Source organism: Chelonia mydas, chromosome 5, assembly GCF_015237465.2.
Source record: "Chelonia mydas isolate rCheMyd1 chromosome 5, rCheMyd1.pri.v2, whole genome shotgun sequence".
Classification (NCBI taxonomy): domain Eukaryota; kingdom Metazoa; phylum Chordata; order Testudines; family Cheloniidae; genus Chelonia; species Chelonia mydas.
The window spans coordinates 105,173,985-105,189,498 of record NC_051245.2 but is presented as its reverse complement, the minus strand read 5'-3'; the positions used below and the strand labels follow the sequence as shown (position 1 = coordinate 105,189,498).

Here is a 15,514-nt window from a genome sequence, read left to right as displayed (position 1 = left end):
AGCTGGGAGCAAGAGGCGCTAGGAGCTGAGAGTGAGAACGCGTACTGTTGGAAGACTGAGGAGTACAAGCATTATCAGACACCAGGAGGAAGGTCCTATGGGGAGGATAAAGAAGGTGTTTGGAGGAGGCCATGGGGAAGTAGCCCAGGGAGTTGTAGCTGTCGCACAGCTGTTTCAGGAGGCACTCTAGACAGCTGCATTCCACAGGGCTCTGGGCTGGAACCCGGAGTAGAGGGCGGGCCTCGGTTTCCCCAAACCTCCCAACTCCTGGTCAGACACAGTAGGAGTTGACCTGGACTGTGGGTTCACAAAAACGGCCAAGCTGAGGGCTGCCGTGAAGCTCCAAGGCGAGCAAATCCGCCAATAAGTGCAAGACCCACCGAAGTAAAGGAGGAACTTTGTCACACCCTATTCAATTAATTTTCTTTACATTGGTGGACTGGTGATTACAGATGAAACAGGGACTAAAAGGAATATTTACTGAACATTTTAAAAAATATTTATTACTGTTTTAAGGAATTCTAGTTTTCAATAAAGAAAGAACATATGAAGCAGAACAAACAATTTATCATACAAACATTGCCCCCAGAAAGTAAAAAGAGTCACTGTACAATAGGAATTGGAAATCCAGCAATGCAAATTAAAAAGCCCTTTTCCTCTTCTCAGATTGAAAAATTTATATTCCCTCTATTTGAAAGTTGAAAAAACTTCAGTAGATAATTAAAGAGGAAATAAACTGCACACCACCTGAATACCTTTGGTGATTCATTGTGTTACAAGAAAACAAGCTGAAATGTGCTCAAAAATGCCATCTTGTACATCTTGATGGTACAAAGTGGTTGCATAATATACCACAACATCTTGTACCAAGGTGAGGGTTGGGAAATTAGTGAAAGTCTATCAAGATAAGCACACGGTTGGTATTTCAGAGGTGATATACTGGTCCTGGAGTGTGATGAAAGAGGGGATTGGAGTTGAAGCAAATATACCAAGACAATTGACACTTTTTGTTCTTTATTTTAGGGCAGATCAGTTATTGGAATTTATAAAATACAGCAGAAGGAACAGATTCTATTGGATGTAGGTAAAAAAACCCCACCTCTTCAAACCACAGACTGGCCTGGGGTTGGTATGCTATCATAATCATCTGAATACCGGTCATACTGGTCAGTGAGAAGAGGCTGATGCAATTCATCCTTGTTTTTCCTAGCATGCACAATACATGTAGCACCAGCAAAAATAATTGCAACCAGAATCAATGCAGTCACTATTGCAATAGTTATGAACTCTGTGACCTGCAGAGCCCGGCCTAGTGGAAAGGAAGCAGGAAGAGAGAGAGAGAAAAGTTAAGCCTCAAGAGATACAGCTGAAAATTAGACCAAATCTCAAAATCCATCATTATTTAACAAAATGCTTTAGGTCAGGTCCGCTTCAGTGCCTGTCATTATAGACTTAAGATGGGCCCGAGCTACAAAGACATTTTTCTTGCAATCTGATTTATATAGGCAGACTCATGAGCCCATGCAGAACCAACTGACCTTACTAGAATTCCATACAGGAATAAAGGTTTACTTGTGTGTGGATCAGGGCTAAAGTTTGACTCTAGATCAGAACTTCTTCAAAGCTTGGGGATGTCCAAATTTAGATGCTTGGTTCAGGCCCATCTCTGGTTATGATTAATTACATGCACAGGGTATAATAGTATGGTACAATGGTCCAAATATGAGTCCTTTAAAAGCCAACTTTGGACAGGTAAACAACCTTTTGGAACAGTGTCAAATTAAAATTTTTGAAATTTGAAACCAACTTTGCTAAATGACCCACATACACCCAGACACACACAAATGAAGAGAGGACGACATAATGAAACTTTTAACTACTTACTTGGCCATTGAACATCATAACTGTAGCCCAGGTTTTCTGGTGCAGGAACAAACATCTCATTATTGGTAACTGGGGGCCAGAAAGGCACCATGTTATACTGCCGGTTATGTCCAATAGGGGCATTCTCCAGTGGGTATATTGAAATATCTAAATTGGAAAACAAGGTTTCATTTTAATAAAGAAATAAAAATGAAAGTGATTGAAATTCTATTCAGGGCATTCTGAGAACACTTGTCTAAAAACAGGCAGAAAGGACAATATATTGAAGGCACGCTTCCTTTATTTCACAGTAGGCACCAGAGATCAAAAAGGTATGTTTGAAGTGACTGAAGAACTGCATGAAACAAAGTATTATTCAAATGTACATTTTCAGAAGTGACTAGTGATTTTAGGGCCCAACTTTAGACAGGGTCTGATTTTCAGAAGGTGGCTGCTCAGCTCTGGCTTTAAAATCAGACCCTTTAAAATGTCTCAAGTTGGTACCCCAAATTGCTAATCTCTTTGGAAAATGTAGGCCTATGTTTACGGAACTAATGATTGATCTCTTCCTGTGTACAAGAAGAGAGATGTGCATATAGATGGATCTCTGGGGCCATGATCTGGTCCTTTTACTACAGTAATGAAAAGTTCTGTTATGCCATTTGATGTTACTATGAACGTTGAATGTTACTGTACAAGTTTGAAAGGCTAGCTGTTATAGCACAGTAACTGCAAAATCTTGCGCTGAATTTAAGTGGCTGGGGCTTTGAATTTGTCACTTGCTGCAATAGGATAGCAGTGCGTGATTGACCTAGTCAAACTAAAAAAGGGTCAGTTGGAGTCAGTTTTTATAATTGGAGCAGGTTTTATTTTTCTCATTAGAGATGTCATGGGAAATGCTACAAGATCTTGTGGTAAATTATGTAACCACTCTGTACCATCAAGATGTAGAATAACTTCCCTCAAAATATGTACGGAAAATTCTTTCTCCCTTCTTGGGAAGCAGCACAAAAAGGGCTCTGTTGTGTGGCTGCAACAGATCCCTGTGTAAGGAGTTGTGGAGGGCTGCATTGCCCCAAGTGAAGAACAATCTCCAATTTTGCGTAGACGAGGGTGAATGCACTCTGCACTGACCATTCGGGTGGCACAGATTTGTCTCTTGGTGCACTCGCCCCAGTCTTGCCTACTTTATTCTTACCCTTTCTGGCTCATTTGCTCCCTGAAGGGAGCAGGAGCAGCGATTGTAAATTGGTGCTTGCGTGAATCATGAAGGGTGGATGGGTTGTCTTCGCATGTCTTTCTTGAACATCCATGAAACAGCAGATCACAATGTAACTCCAAATGAGTAGCGGGGGTGTGCACTGAAGTATTCTTTGGGCAGACAAGAAGAAATTCTCCCTCCCAGGCCACAGAGTGATTGTGGAACCCTGAGGCTTCAATAGATTACATGATTCATCTGCCTGAATTTTCTGAGATACAATGTATTTGCAAAGGTTTCTTTCCTGACCTGTGCCTGACTTACACCAACCACATTCTTTCACACACATAAAGGTAGAGGCTCAATGTGTGGTAGGATTCCCTCCTTAATGAGCAGCTTTTACTAAAAAGATCCCAATGTTGTTGAAAGTGATTGACACTTATTCCACCTTCACATCCGAATTGCAGAGGGTACTCACTGTCCACCAAGAGCCAGCTGAGCTATTCTGAATGGGTAGCAACTTTGCTAAGATCAGAAAATAACAAATGCATCTCACCAGGATTATGTCTCCTCAGCCATTCATCAAAAACAGCGTCAGTAAACGTGTGCAAGAAGACAAAAATAGGGTCGTTTGGAGATAAATGAGTTTGTCCCCCTGTTCCATTCAAAAACAGATGAGCCAAATTATGAAGGCTCCGAACTGTCGGATCATACTTCCCTGAAGGATCGCTGTATCCTGTGTATACAAATAAAGAGGAACACAGTGAAAATCCTAGTGAAAAGCTTGTTCAGAAGCAGCAATCTAGGCTGGATGCTATTTTCTCTGTTGCCTTGTTTAATATAATTGACTTGCTCCTTCTCTACCTATTGATATTTTAAATAGGTGGCTGCTACACCCCCAAAAGTATGTCATTTTCAGATCAAAATAATCTTCGCAAAAGAATGCTGTGAGTATGGAATGAGCTTGCTTCTGTGTCTCATGGGAGCAAAGTGGAATCCAGCACAACAGTGGCAAAACTAAAACATTTTCTAGCATGCCACTGAAACTATAGTTTTCAGCTCTAAATGGCTCCGGACATAATTGAAACCATCAATGCAGCCACTATCTGACACAAGTGTGACGATGCTACCATGTATCCTATGGGCCAGATGTTACTTCAGCTTTCCACATGTCTTTTACACATTGACTGCCAACACACTGACTTTGGAAAACTACCTTCTGGAGTAGTAGTCTCAGATTTCCCAGTGTAGATACCCTAGCACCATTAGCACTTAACATCTGAAAAATGTCATGTCAGAGGGTTTAAAATAAATCATAATGAAAATTCTTCCAATTTATAAATCTGGGGCAAATTTTTCAAACTTGGGTGTATAAAAATAGGTCTTCAAATCCATCAGGTACTAGATAGTGGTGGCCAGTTTTTCCAGAGATGCTGAACATCCACAGCTCTCAATCACTTCCCATGTTCACCCAGATTCCAATGATGTATTCTTCAAGATAAACACAATGAGCCAGATCCTCAGCTATTGTAAAATGGCATAGCTTCACTGGAGTTAATGGAGCTAAAATGATTCATCCCAGCTGAGGATCTGGCCCATTATTTGGAAGTTAACTGTTCGGTAACCTATCATGATTACTAGCCTTGTCTGAAATTAATCCTTTGGCATTTTACAAAGAAGAAGAGTTAAGCTGAGCAGAGACTGAAGCACATGGGGCCAATTTTCAGATGTACATGCCCAAATTCTTTTTTGTTTCATGCAATTTAGGTGCTTATGACTGAAAATTTCACTCTGAATTTGATTTATAGAGTTAAGATAGAAAGTGGTTTATATGGCCCAGTTGAGGTAACGATTGATAGAGCTCTGCAAATCTGTGGATATCCACTTTATATCCACAGATATCCACATCCACGGATGTAGGTGTGTATACAGATCACTGCAGACCATGTTTGTGGATCAGATGTGGATACAAATTTTGTATCCGTGCAGATCTCTAATGATTGATCTGTTCACTTGTTTATCCTGTGCATCAGCTTCCATTTTATTCTAGCATCATTTTCTGTGTTTGTACAGCACCAAGCACACTGGGGTTCTGGTCTAAGACTAAGGCTTTGTTGTTCTATAGTAATAATAATTTCATTTAATATTAAAAGGTGTTTTGGAAAAAAGATTTCTTCCATAACTTTGCTGACTCAGCCACCAGAGTAAATGTACTGAGTAGATGCAACCATTGGGGTATCCTTACCAGATAGATGCCAATACTGCTCACCACTCCACAGGCGAGAAGGGCCACTCTTTCACAATTGCAAGCTGGTAGCTATACTCAGGGACAGCTCTTCTGCTACACCAAGTTTATACTCAGCACACCAATGAGTGTGGAGAGGGAAATGAGGTTCTAAGCTACTTTTCCATTTCCCTGCAGTCCTGGCTAACTGAGGGCCAACACAACTCCCAACATAATTTAGAACTGCCTATGGGCTCCTCGCTCTTTGTGGCCTGACAGACATCCTAAAGGAAGGGGTGAAGAGTGAGAGTGAGTAGTGTAGAGCCAGCTACACCAGCTTTATACCACCCAATGTGGAATCGTTGGCTGTCCCATTAGGGCAGTTTTCCAGTTCTGAGACAGTACAAGGGGCTGGAGCCAGAGGCAAGGGTCTGGCCCTCTGTATCTACCAACCTATGATTTATGCAAGAAATGTACAGGCTACTTCCATCTATCCAAGGTGTGAAGATCATTTTAATCAAGGATCAAATTCTGAAGTCCTTACTAAGACTGTCGATTAATCGCAGTTAACTCACGTGATTAACTCAAAAAAATTATCGTGATTAAAAAAAATTAATCACAGTTTTAATCACACTGTTAAACAACAGAATACCAATTGAAATTTATTAAATACTTTGGATGTTTTTCTACATTTTAAAATATATTGATTTCAATTACAACACAGAAAACAAAGTGTACAGTGCTCAATTTATATTATTATTTTTATTAAAAATATTTGCATTGTAAAAATGATAAAATAAATAGTGTTTTTCAATTTACCTCATACAAGTACTGTAGTGCAATCTCTTTATCGTGAAAGTTCAACGTAAAAATGTAGATTTTTTGTTGTTGTGTAACTTGACTTAAAAACAAAACAATGCAAAACCATAGAGCCTACAAGTCCACTCACTCCTACTTCTTGTTCAGCCAATCGCTAAGACAAACAAGTTTGTTTACATTTATGGGAGATACTGCTGCCTGCTTCTTATTTACAATGTCCCCTGAAAGTGAGAACAGGCATTTGCATGGGACTTTTGTAGCTGGCATTGCAAGGTATTTATATGCCAGATAGGCTAAACATTCGTATGCCCCTTCATGCTTGGCCACCATTCCAGAGGACATGCTTCCATGCTGATGATGCTTGTTAAAAATTAATGCTTTAATTCAATTTGTGACTGAACCCCTTGGAGGAAAATTGTATGTCTCCTGCTCCATGGTTTTACTAGCATTCTGCCATACATTTTGTGTTATGGTCATCTCAGATGACGACCCAGCATATGTTGTTTGATTTAAGAACACTTTCACTGCAGATTTGACAAAACACAAAGAAGGCTCCAATATCAGATTTCTAAAGATAGCTACAGCACTTGACACAAGGTTTAAGAATCTGAAGTGCCTTCCAAAATCTGAGAGGTATGAGTTGTGCCGCATGATTTCAGAAGTCTTAAAAGAACAACATTCCAATGCAGAAACTACAGAACTCGAACCACCAAAAAAGAAAATCAACCTTTTGCAGGTTGCATCTGACTCAGATAATGAAAATGAACATGTGTTGGTTCACACTGTTTTGGATAGTTATCTAGCACAACCCATCATCAGCATGGACGCATGTCCTATGGAATGGTGGTTGAAGCATGAAGGGACATATTAATCTTTAATGCATCTGGCATGTAAATATCTTGCGATGCTGGCACCAACAGTGTCATGAGAATGCCTGTTCTCACTTTTAGGTGAAATTGTAAACAAGAAAGTGGGCAGCATTATCTCCTGGAAATGTAAACAAATTTATTTGTCTGACTGACCGACTGAACAAGAAGTAGGACTGAGTGGACTTGTAGGCTCTAAAGTTTTACACTGTTTTATTTCTGAATGCAGTTATTCTTTTGTACATAATTCTACATTTGTAAGTTCAACTTTCATGATAGAGATTGTATTACATACTTGTTTCAGGTGAATTGAAAAATATTATTTCTTTTTTTATAGCACAAATATTTGTAATAAAAATAAATATAAAGTGAGCACTGTACACTTTGTGTTCTATGTTGTAACTGAAATCAATATATTTGAAAATGTAGGAAACATGCAAAAATATTTAAATAAATGGTATTCGACTATTGTTTAACAGTGCGATTAATCATGTGATTAATCGCAATTAATTTTTTTAATCGCGTGATTAATCACAATTAATGTTTTTAATTGTTTGACAACCCTAGTACTTACTCAGGTCTCACTCTACCCTGATTTCTACCCAGGCCCACTGGGAACTCTGGGAGTCTTCCGGGGCAAAATGCCTCCTGGGGTTTCCAAGGAGTGAAAACTGTAGCAACTCTGTCAACCTTGAAGAGGGAGCTATTACAATCAGGGGGACTTGGACCCTGGATCATGACCCTGGATCCTCCCCACTGATTGACCAGCTTATATCACAAAGGCCAGCACCATCAGCAGCTCCACAAAGCTTTTGTGCCTCCTGTGCAAGGACTCTCTTTGTATCTGTGCAGGGGCTCAAAGGAAAGGTGAGGCTCCCTTGCACACACATACGGGTGTCAGACAGAGTCTGGTATTCTTCAGGGATCAGCCCCAAAGTTGTAACAGTTATTCATTACACTAAGCTAACAAAAGTAAAACAATTTAAATGGCCCATGTCCCATCACAGAGCCAATACTGCTGTTTAACACTGCAGGGAAAACTGGTGAGTGTAATGGGCTAGTCCCCTCACCCGTTTTGTTTTGGTTCCAGGCACTTTTAGTTGTGGTACTTGCCTTCTACTGTATTACGGAAACTGTCTGTTGAATTGGAATAGAAAGGAGGAGTGTCAAACAAACCAACTTCTAAACAAAGAGCAACATCCTGTGGTTCTGGGAGACGCTGAACCATGGGCCGGGCAACATTTCCAGCAGGATTCCTTCGAATTGGACCACCTTCTGTGCCTGGGGGTTTGGGAGAAGAAAGAAAGGTATGATGAAGATACATTCTGGCGGAACAGTGGGCCAGATCCTTGGGATGGGCTAAACTTGACTTGATTCAGGATCCAATTTGGGGAGAGGGCAAAGACTATTCAAAGCCACCGATGTGCCCCCTAGGCCTGTGGGAAGTCGAGGGCCAGTGTATGTTAGAGTATTCAGTGTTGCTCTCAGCTATACAAGCTGCAATGGCTCTTTAGGGCTCGGGATAGCTGGAGTGTAACACATTTCGTTCACACCCCCTTCCTGCTCCTGAAATCCCCCTTGCTTCATCGGGTCTGAGAGTTGGTTGGGAATCTTCAGCAGCCTAATAGAGTAGATTTCTGATTCCTTTGAACAAAGGGGCTGGGCCAGGAGTCAAGGATCTTGCTCAGTGTGCTTGTAAACCACTCAGTGTGGTGCTCTGTCCCCCTCTAGTGGTGGCTGGACCACAGAGGCTACAGTCTGGGCTAAGCAAATGCCTTTCTTTTTAATCTCAGGCAGTAGAAGCTCATGTATTAAGATCCAGGGATCTGAGGTTCAGTCCCTGCTATTGCCTACCCACCCTTGGGTACGGTTTATTATGTGTTCTCCCCTTTAAACGTAGGTGTTATGAGCGTGGTTATCTGAATGAGTTGGAAGATATCCAAAGCTAAGGAATGACTAGGTGGACACTACCACATTCAGGCACTAAAGGTAACAAAATGTATAAAACAGTATTAATTGTTCTTCCAGGAAGGATATACTTGTGGCTAACACATAAGAAAGGGAGTAAGAGGACTAGGTTCAGAATGAATTCTTCTGTTTCCCCTGGTCTGAACAAGCTTCCAGAGCAACTGCTTAAGCCCTCTGTGCCTCAGTTTGCTCGTCTGTGAAACTGGGAGACAAACCCTTTCCTATCTCAGAGGGGTGTTGAGAGACTTCATTCATTAATGTCTGCAAAACACTCTGTCATCCTCTGATGGAAAGTGCATTTGAAAAGCAAAGGATTGTGATTATTTACTATTATAGGGCCGTTCACTCAAAAAAATCTGTCAGCAGACAAACTTACTGTTACAAATGGTTCCCAAGGTATCATAGTCTTCTAGGTTTTCACAGAGCACACGCCACTGGGAGAAGATGGAATTCTGACTTATAAGAGAGATGTCAAAATTGCTTCGAGCGCCCATCAAGTCATCTGTGCAAATATCGCAGGTGTTTCCACCAGTAGCAAAATTCCAATAGGGAAGTGCAAAAGAGGGATCCTGTAGCATCTCCTAACCAAGAGAACACTATGTTAATGTGTGCCTTCACTGGAACAATGTAATATTCATAATGAGAGGGATTTTCCAAAATGAGTTAAGAGCACTGGCATCACTGACTCTCAATGAGACTTGTGATCCAAACTGATATAGGTACTTTGGGGAATCTCATCGTACATGTCCCCATTAGCAAAATCAAAGTGCTATGTTTGAACAATTTAAAAAAACCCATCCCCCCAACAGTCGTGTCCAAAAAATGTTTACCGGCTGTTGTTACAGGTAACCCCCTAGGATTACCATAACTGAAAGAGAATAAAGACAAATATTTCCCTTAATTTCTCAGTTTATGAACTTTGGGCCTTTGACAGCACTCAGAGTCAAATTGTTACATTGAGTCACTGAATTTTCTCATTAATAGCACTGCATATGTTGTTATCTAGTTTGATCCATAGCTTGATGCTTTCCTGAAGTATTTTAGAAAGCAGCCCGATTATCTGTACTAAGAACCATAAGACATTACTGCTGTCCTATTTTTTCCAAATAATTCTATTTTAATATTAAATATACTTAAGGCTAATCAAACTTGATAGCACTGGCTTTTGACAAGCAAAGCAAACATATAAGCAAATTGCCTTCAGTGAACTACAGGACTACAGAGTAGTGGGAAAGACGATAAGAGGTTTGCTCTTTCAGTGTTTGGGATTCAGTTCCATTTCTGATTAGAGATGGGCAACTGTGAAATTCATTAGGACACAATGACCATCAAATTAACTTCACTAATGACGTACTTTACTAACCTATACTAGATTAGTTTATTAACCCATTAAGGGCTAGGATTTTTCAAAGATTCCATATGCAGGAATCTTATTGACTTCAGGGGAATTTCTGGTTTCAAAGTGGGTTTAGCCTTTCTGGGAATTTAACTTATTTTAATTTATTCTATCTTCCCCTTTACCTTTATTTTTTAAAAATAGGTGGTCTTTACTAATGAGATGTTCTATTCCACTTCAGGTAGGAATTGCCAGTAGACAGTCATTGCCTGACTAGTAATGACCTCCAAGTTAGTCATTAATGCTTAGTTTGTGGATTGATAGTTAAATTACTTCAAACACCTGTCTATTTTGGCAACATTTCTCTCTCTCCTTAAATTAAGATATTTAATTTATCACATGTATTATAAATCCCTCTTACTGATACATAACACATAGGATTGGAGGATTGGAATGTACACAAGGAATGTTGAAGCTTTTAGTCTATTTCCTCCTGTCCTTCCATTCTGATGAACCCAAGAACATTATGTGAAGGCTTCAGAGATCTGCAATTAACTACACAAGACAAAATTACCTACAGCTAATCAACCAAATATTTTGCTAGAAATCAAAGACAAAATATAAATCACATACTGTCATGTGCATTCATTTAATCTCTGTGAACTGCTCACAGAAAACTCAATTTGATTATTTCCCCCCTAGATTTTAAGAAATTATGTTTTTTCCACGTGTATTTTTTTCACTCAGGAATTTTAATAAGACAGGCAACCATAAATTAAAAACCTGAAAAGAACTGGGGGGTGAGACATGTACATACTCCTTATATTCTTAATGTGATTCTGTATATCTATGGTGCTCATATTCTGTTCCATGGACAAACAGTGAACCATGGATTTTCTTCCTCATATTGAAACATTTTGAGAATTAAGCACTGGGGAACTGAGTCACTGGGACGAGCGTTTGTCCATAAGCAGATCTTTCTTGCGCTTATGAAGTGGTCCACAGAATGAGGAAGATGGAGAACCAATGATTTATGTAATAGGATCTCCTGATTTGCTCTTTTCTCTAGCTGTTTGAGCAAATCACATGCCTAGGATTTGATTCTGATTTCACACTGCAAATCCATTGATTTTGTTGGAATTATTCCTGCTTTCGACTAGTGTGAGTCAAGAATCAGCCCCCTCAATTTAGAAGTGTCATTAACAATTGTGTTTATTGCATAAATTACAGAATTTAAAAGGAAATATATAGGGAATACTGCTGTTTTTTAAAGGAAGCTTTGAGAGAAATTTTATAGTTTTTAGACTGCTGTAGTTGAAATAGTGTTTCTACTTTTTCTATGCTCCTAGAAACCTAAAAACACCCTCAAATGATGTAATATGTCTGATAATACTGGAATTGAAACTGAGTAATGGAAACCATCTAGAAAGATCTGCAATGTATCTCTCTGCACTGGAATGTGGGGAAGTCAGTCTGCTCTTTAACTGGGCAGCATGGAACATGAACAAAAACAATTTTAATATTAGTGCAAACTTCACCTGCATGTCTCTCTCCAGCTGCAGTAGATGATACCTATGCCAAGTGAGAAATGCTGGTCCTTCATGAGAGAAATCCACTCCTCCAAAACTTTGCTGCCCTGCACCAAGGAAAGTCTTTCTGACAGAGTAATAATGGGACCACACAAAGTAGTTATAAATGGACACATTTTCAAATTGTGGTGTGTTGCCATCAGGTCCCAGTATCTCCTCATGTCTCCTGGTGGCTATGACAATATCAGGATGTATTGTAGTCTTGGCTTGGTGTAGGGCATTGACAAAATTATTCCTTTCCTCTGCACTCAGGTCCAGAAGGTTCCTCCTGACTTTAAGGGATGAAACAGAAGTCAGTTATAAAGGTAGTGAATACCCACATCTCATTTCACAAGGTCAGAGTCTATTAGCCTTACTCATTACAAGTACCTCCTTTTTCCTCAAGCAGCCCGTTTGTTTTCATTGGGGCCACTGTGTAGGTAAGGTGCTACTCAACATGAGTAAGGGCAGGAGAATCTGACCCATGACTAGGATGAATGGACATGGTGGAAAAAGGATTTAGTGCTTTTGGAAGAGTTATCGCATACTTACTTATTAATTATTATTAATTATTATTATTATTATTTGTTTTTAGAGTTGATAGCAGCTAGATATTTAAGGTTGAGTTCTTTGTCAGACACACTTCAAAGGTAAATCCAGTACACATATTTTTTCATGGTATCACTTTAACATAAATAAGAGAGTGCTATATACCAGCCTTTACATTATAAAGTTTTGCCTCCTCATGTTGTATTATAACATTTTTAAAAGCCCATCATTTTGATTGAATCTTTGCTGCAGAACGAGGGAGCTTGAGAAGCAAAAGCGTGGATTATATCGCTGCTGAGAAGAATTTCACCATCTACTAGTGGACAGAGTTCAAGTTACCTCTTGAGTCACAGACAAAAGTTCCTCTATTTTCCAGCAAGCAGCCACCCATTTTAGTTATCACAACTATCCTGAATTCTAAAACAACTACATTTCTATACACAGTCAGTTGTGGACACAGTGGATGAAATCCTGTCCCCACTGAAGTCAATGGGAGTTTTCTCTTAGTCTTCAGTGGACTTCTCCCAGTAACTTCATATACAGAAAAGTGTGCTTTTGATTCTTGTGAGTTTAGCTGAAAACCTAAACACTTACACACACATCTATATACATAAAATACCACACATACACACTAACACAGAGAAATAGGCTCTTTAGAAATGTTTAGACGTGGTACTGTATTTAGTTACATACATTACATTATTTGCACTTCAAAATGTTTGATCCAACAAACTATAATAGATATTTTGGAGCCAACAAAAATATATAATTCAAAATATATTATTGTATCAACCCATAGTTTAAAATTATTTGTGGTATCGGTGATGGATATGCAAACCATAACTAATAACTGTTTTAAAACTGATCATACAGCAGTTAATTTTACAATTCTATAAACTCATGTTTATTTCATCAGGGCTGTGTGGGTCTGTTAAAAGTTTCTTTTTCTGCTACTTGTCACTTTCAGTAGTTGGTACAGGGCTATAGCCAGATCAGCTGGCATAACTTGATATAACTCCCTTGTCTTCAGCAAGCCCTGATTAATGAGCATTAACTTTTGCTTTCCCGTTGCCTGTTCAGGCATAGAGTTTGAATAAGATTTTTGGGTCTCTTGTCCTTTAGTTAAACTTGCTTTCAGGAATTCAATTGTAAAGATTTTTAATTTACAATCCTTATTTTAACCTTTGTTTTGGAGTGTACAGAGCACTTAACGTTACTTTCATGGTGAAAATAAAGACAGAGTGGATTTTTTTTGCAGAAGCCACTGCTCACTTACATTACAGATCTATCACATCTCACCCACTCTAGATAGAGTCCTTCATGGTGCCTAGGTAGAAACGCTTGTTTATGGTTCCTCACACATATATATTTTTACAGAATCCAACAATTTAAACATTAAAAAAAATCCCATGACTAATAATTTTTAAACCCTAAAAGTATTTACATAGTTCAGAAAGTTAAATAAGAGAAAATATTACCAAATTCTCTCTCCATTCTTACTCACCTATGCATTTCAAACCGACTGTTATTGACTATCAATATACTTAGGGCCTGATTCTCAGAAGTGCTGAGCACCTGCTTCTTCCATTGGGATTTGTGGGTGTTCAGCACTTCTGAAAATCCAAGGCATTATTGGCTCAATTGACAGCCCAGTTTAACAGTCCTGTTGCAATATAGATTTCTAAATAGGGTGTCAGGGATAGTTTACTCGTAAAGGCGATAGGAAGCCAAATACACTTTACACTTAGCATTGGTGACCAGCAGAGTCTCTTCTCTATTTTCGATGCCCTTACCTGTGCGGATCTGCTGGTTACAGGCAGCTCCACTCCAGCCAGGTCGGCAAGACCCACAGTCATAACCAGAGAAGTTACCATTGCAGCTGCAGGTTCGATTGAAGAATCGTAAGGGCCACTGCTCACGGTCATCTTGGCCATCATGCATGTACTGTGGGCCATGGGGCCGTGAGTCTGCTATCACTGGTACACACTGACCCCTTCCTGAAGATGAACCACAGCGATCCGTACTGGGCCCGAACTCCGGAGACAAATCCGGACAACACTCGCCACTTCTCAAGGCATCAACCGTAGCACATTGGCGTGGGAACTGAGCTCTAGCTTGGCTGAGCAGGGTAAGGAGTGGTGGCAAGAAGAAGCACAGCAGCATGGAGTGCTGCATAATAATAATCCAGGAGAGGTGGCAAGAAGAAGCCAGCAGCCAGCACACTCTGTTCTCTTCTGTCTTGTAAAGCACAAGCTACACTGAAGAAAAGAGAGAGAGGGAGGAGATAAGGTGATACAAAACTCCACACTGTCCCCTCAGTCTCAGATCCTCCACTCACAGACCTGAAGGTGCTTCCCAAACCATAATTCTCATTGCACTCCTTCCAGACAGATATTCTTTCACTGTCACTAAATAATGTTAGGGACTAGCATCTTCAATCCAAGTATTTCTAATGGTCTTTGATTTACCTTCACCTTTTCTGAATTAATCTGATCTACCTCTCTTGTTCTGTATTTAGTATTTCCCTGCTCTTACTGTCTGCTCCATTGAAAAGTCTGTGATTAATAAGCTACGAAACCCATGGCCTCTGCCTTGTACCTTTTTGTTGTCTCTCTGAACTCCTCTTTGCTGAGCTTCTGTTTTGTCTCAATGTGTTCTACAGTTGCTCTTACCTTGAACTAAACAGTGGTAACTTCTTTCCTGTTTCTATCTGCTTTTTAATCCTGGCTCTGCCAACAGAGTTTGGCTTGGCCTTTCCCCCTCTCTTGCTCTAATCTGTTTCTACTTCAGTGAGTTTCCCCAGGCTTTAAGTATTTCAACAGCATATGATTTCTTTCATGCGGATATCCTTGTGATTTTACATGGTTTAGCAAAGGTCAGAGGCAAGTAATTGAAATCAAAACAGAGCACCAGTAGAGGCTTTTATTTTTAAGGAAGGTTCTTTGAAAACAGACTATTCTTTAGACAAAGAAAATGAGAAAGCTTATGTTTAATCGTATTCCTTTAAATGCTAAGAATGACATTTTAAAGGGCAGGCCACAACAAAGGACACAGACATGTTACTTACACAGCAAAAGGCTGTAATTTCACACAATGAATAGCAAGCAAATAGTCCATGTTCAG

At 39.7% G+C, this 15,514-nt stretch overlaps 1 protein-coding gene across 1 annotated transcript; it reads right to left on the bottom strand.

The window, feature by feature from the left end:
- Positions 1–482: 482 nt before the first annotated feature.
- Positions 483–15,179, bottom strand: TYRP1 (tyrosinase related protein 1). Its single transcript, XM_007053423.4, has 8 exons — positions 14,990–15,179; positions 14,185–14,649; positions 11,813–12,135; positions 9,315–9,519; positions 8,084–8,251; positions 3,618–3,797; positions 1,885–2,031; positions 483–1,309 (listed from the first exon to the last, which is right to left on the bottom strand). The coding sequence occupies exons 2-8, from the start codon at positions 14,564–14,566 to the stop codon at positions 1,104–1,106; spliced, it is 1,611 nt and encodes a 536-aa protein (XP_007053485.2). The 5' UTR covers positions 14,567–14,649; positions 14,990–15,179; the 3' UTR covers positions 483–1,103.
- Between the last annotated feature and the right edge of the window lie 335 nt (positions 15,180–15,514).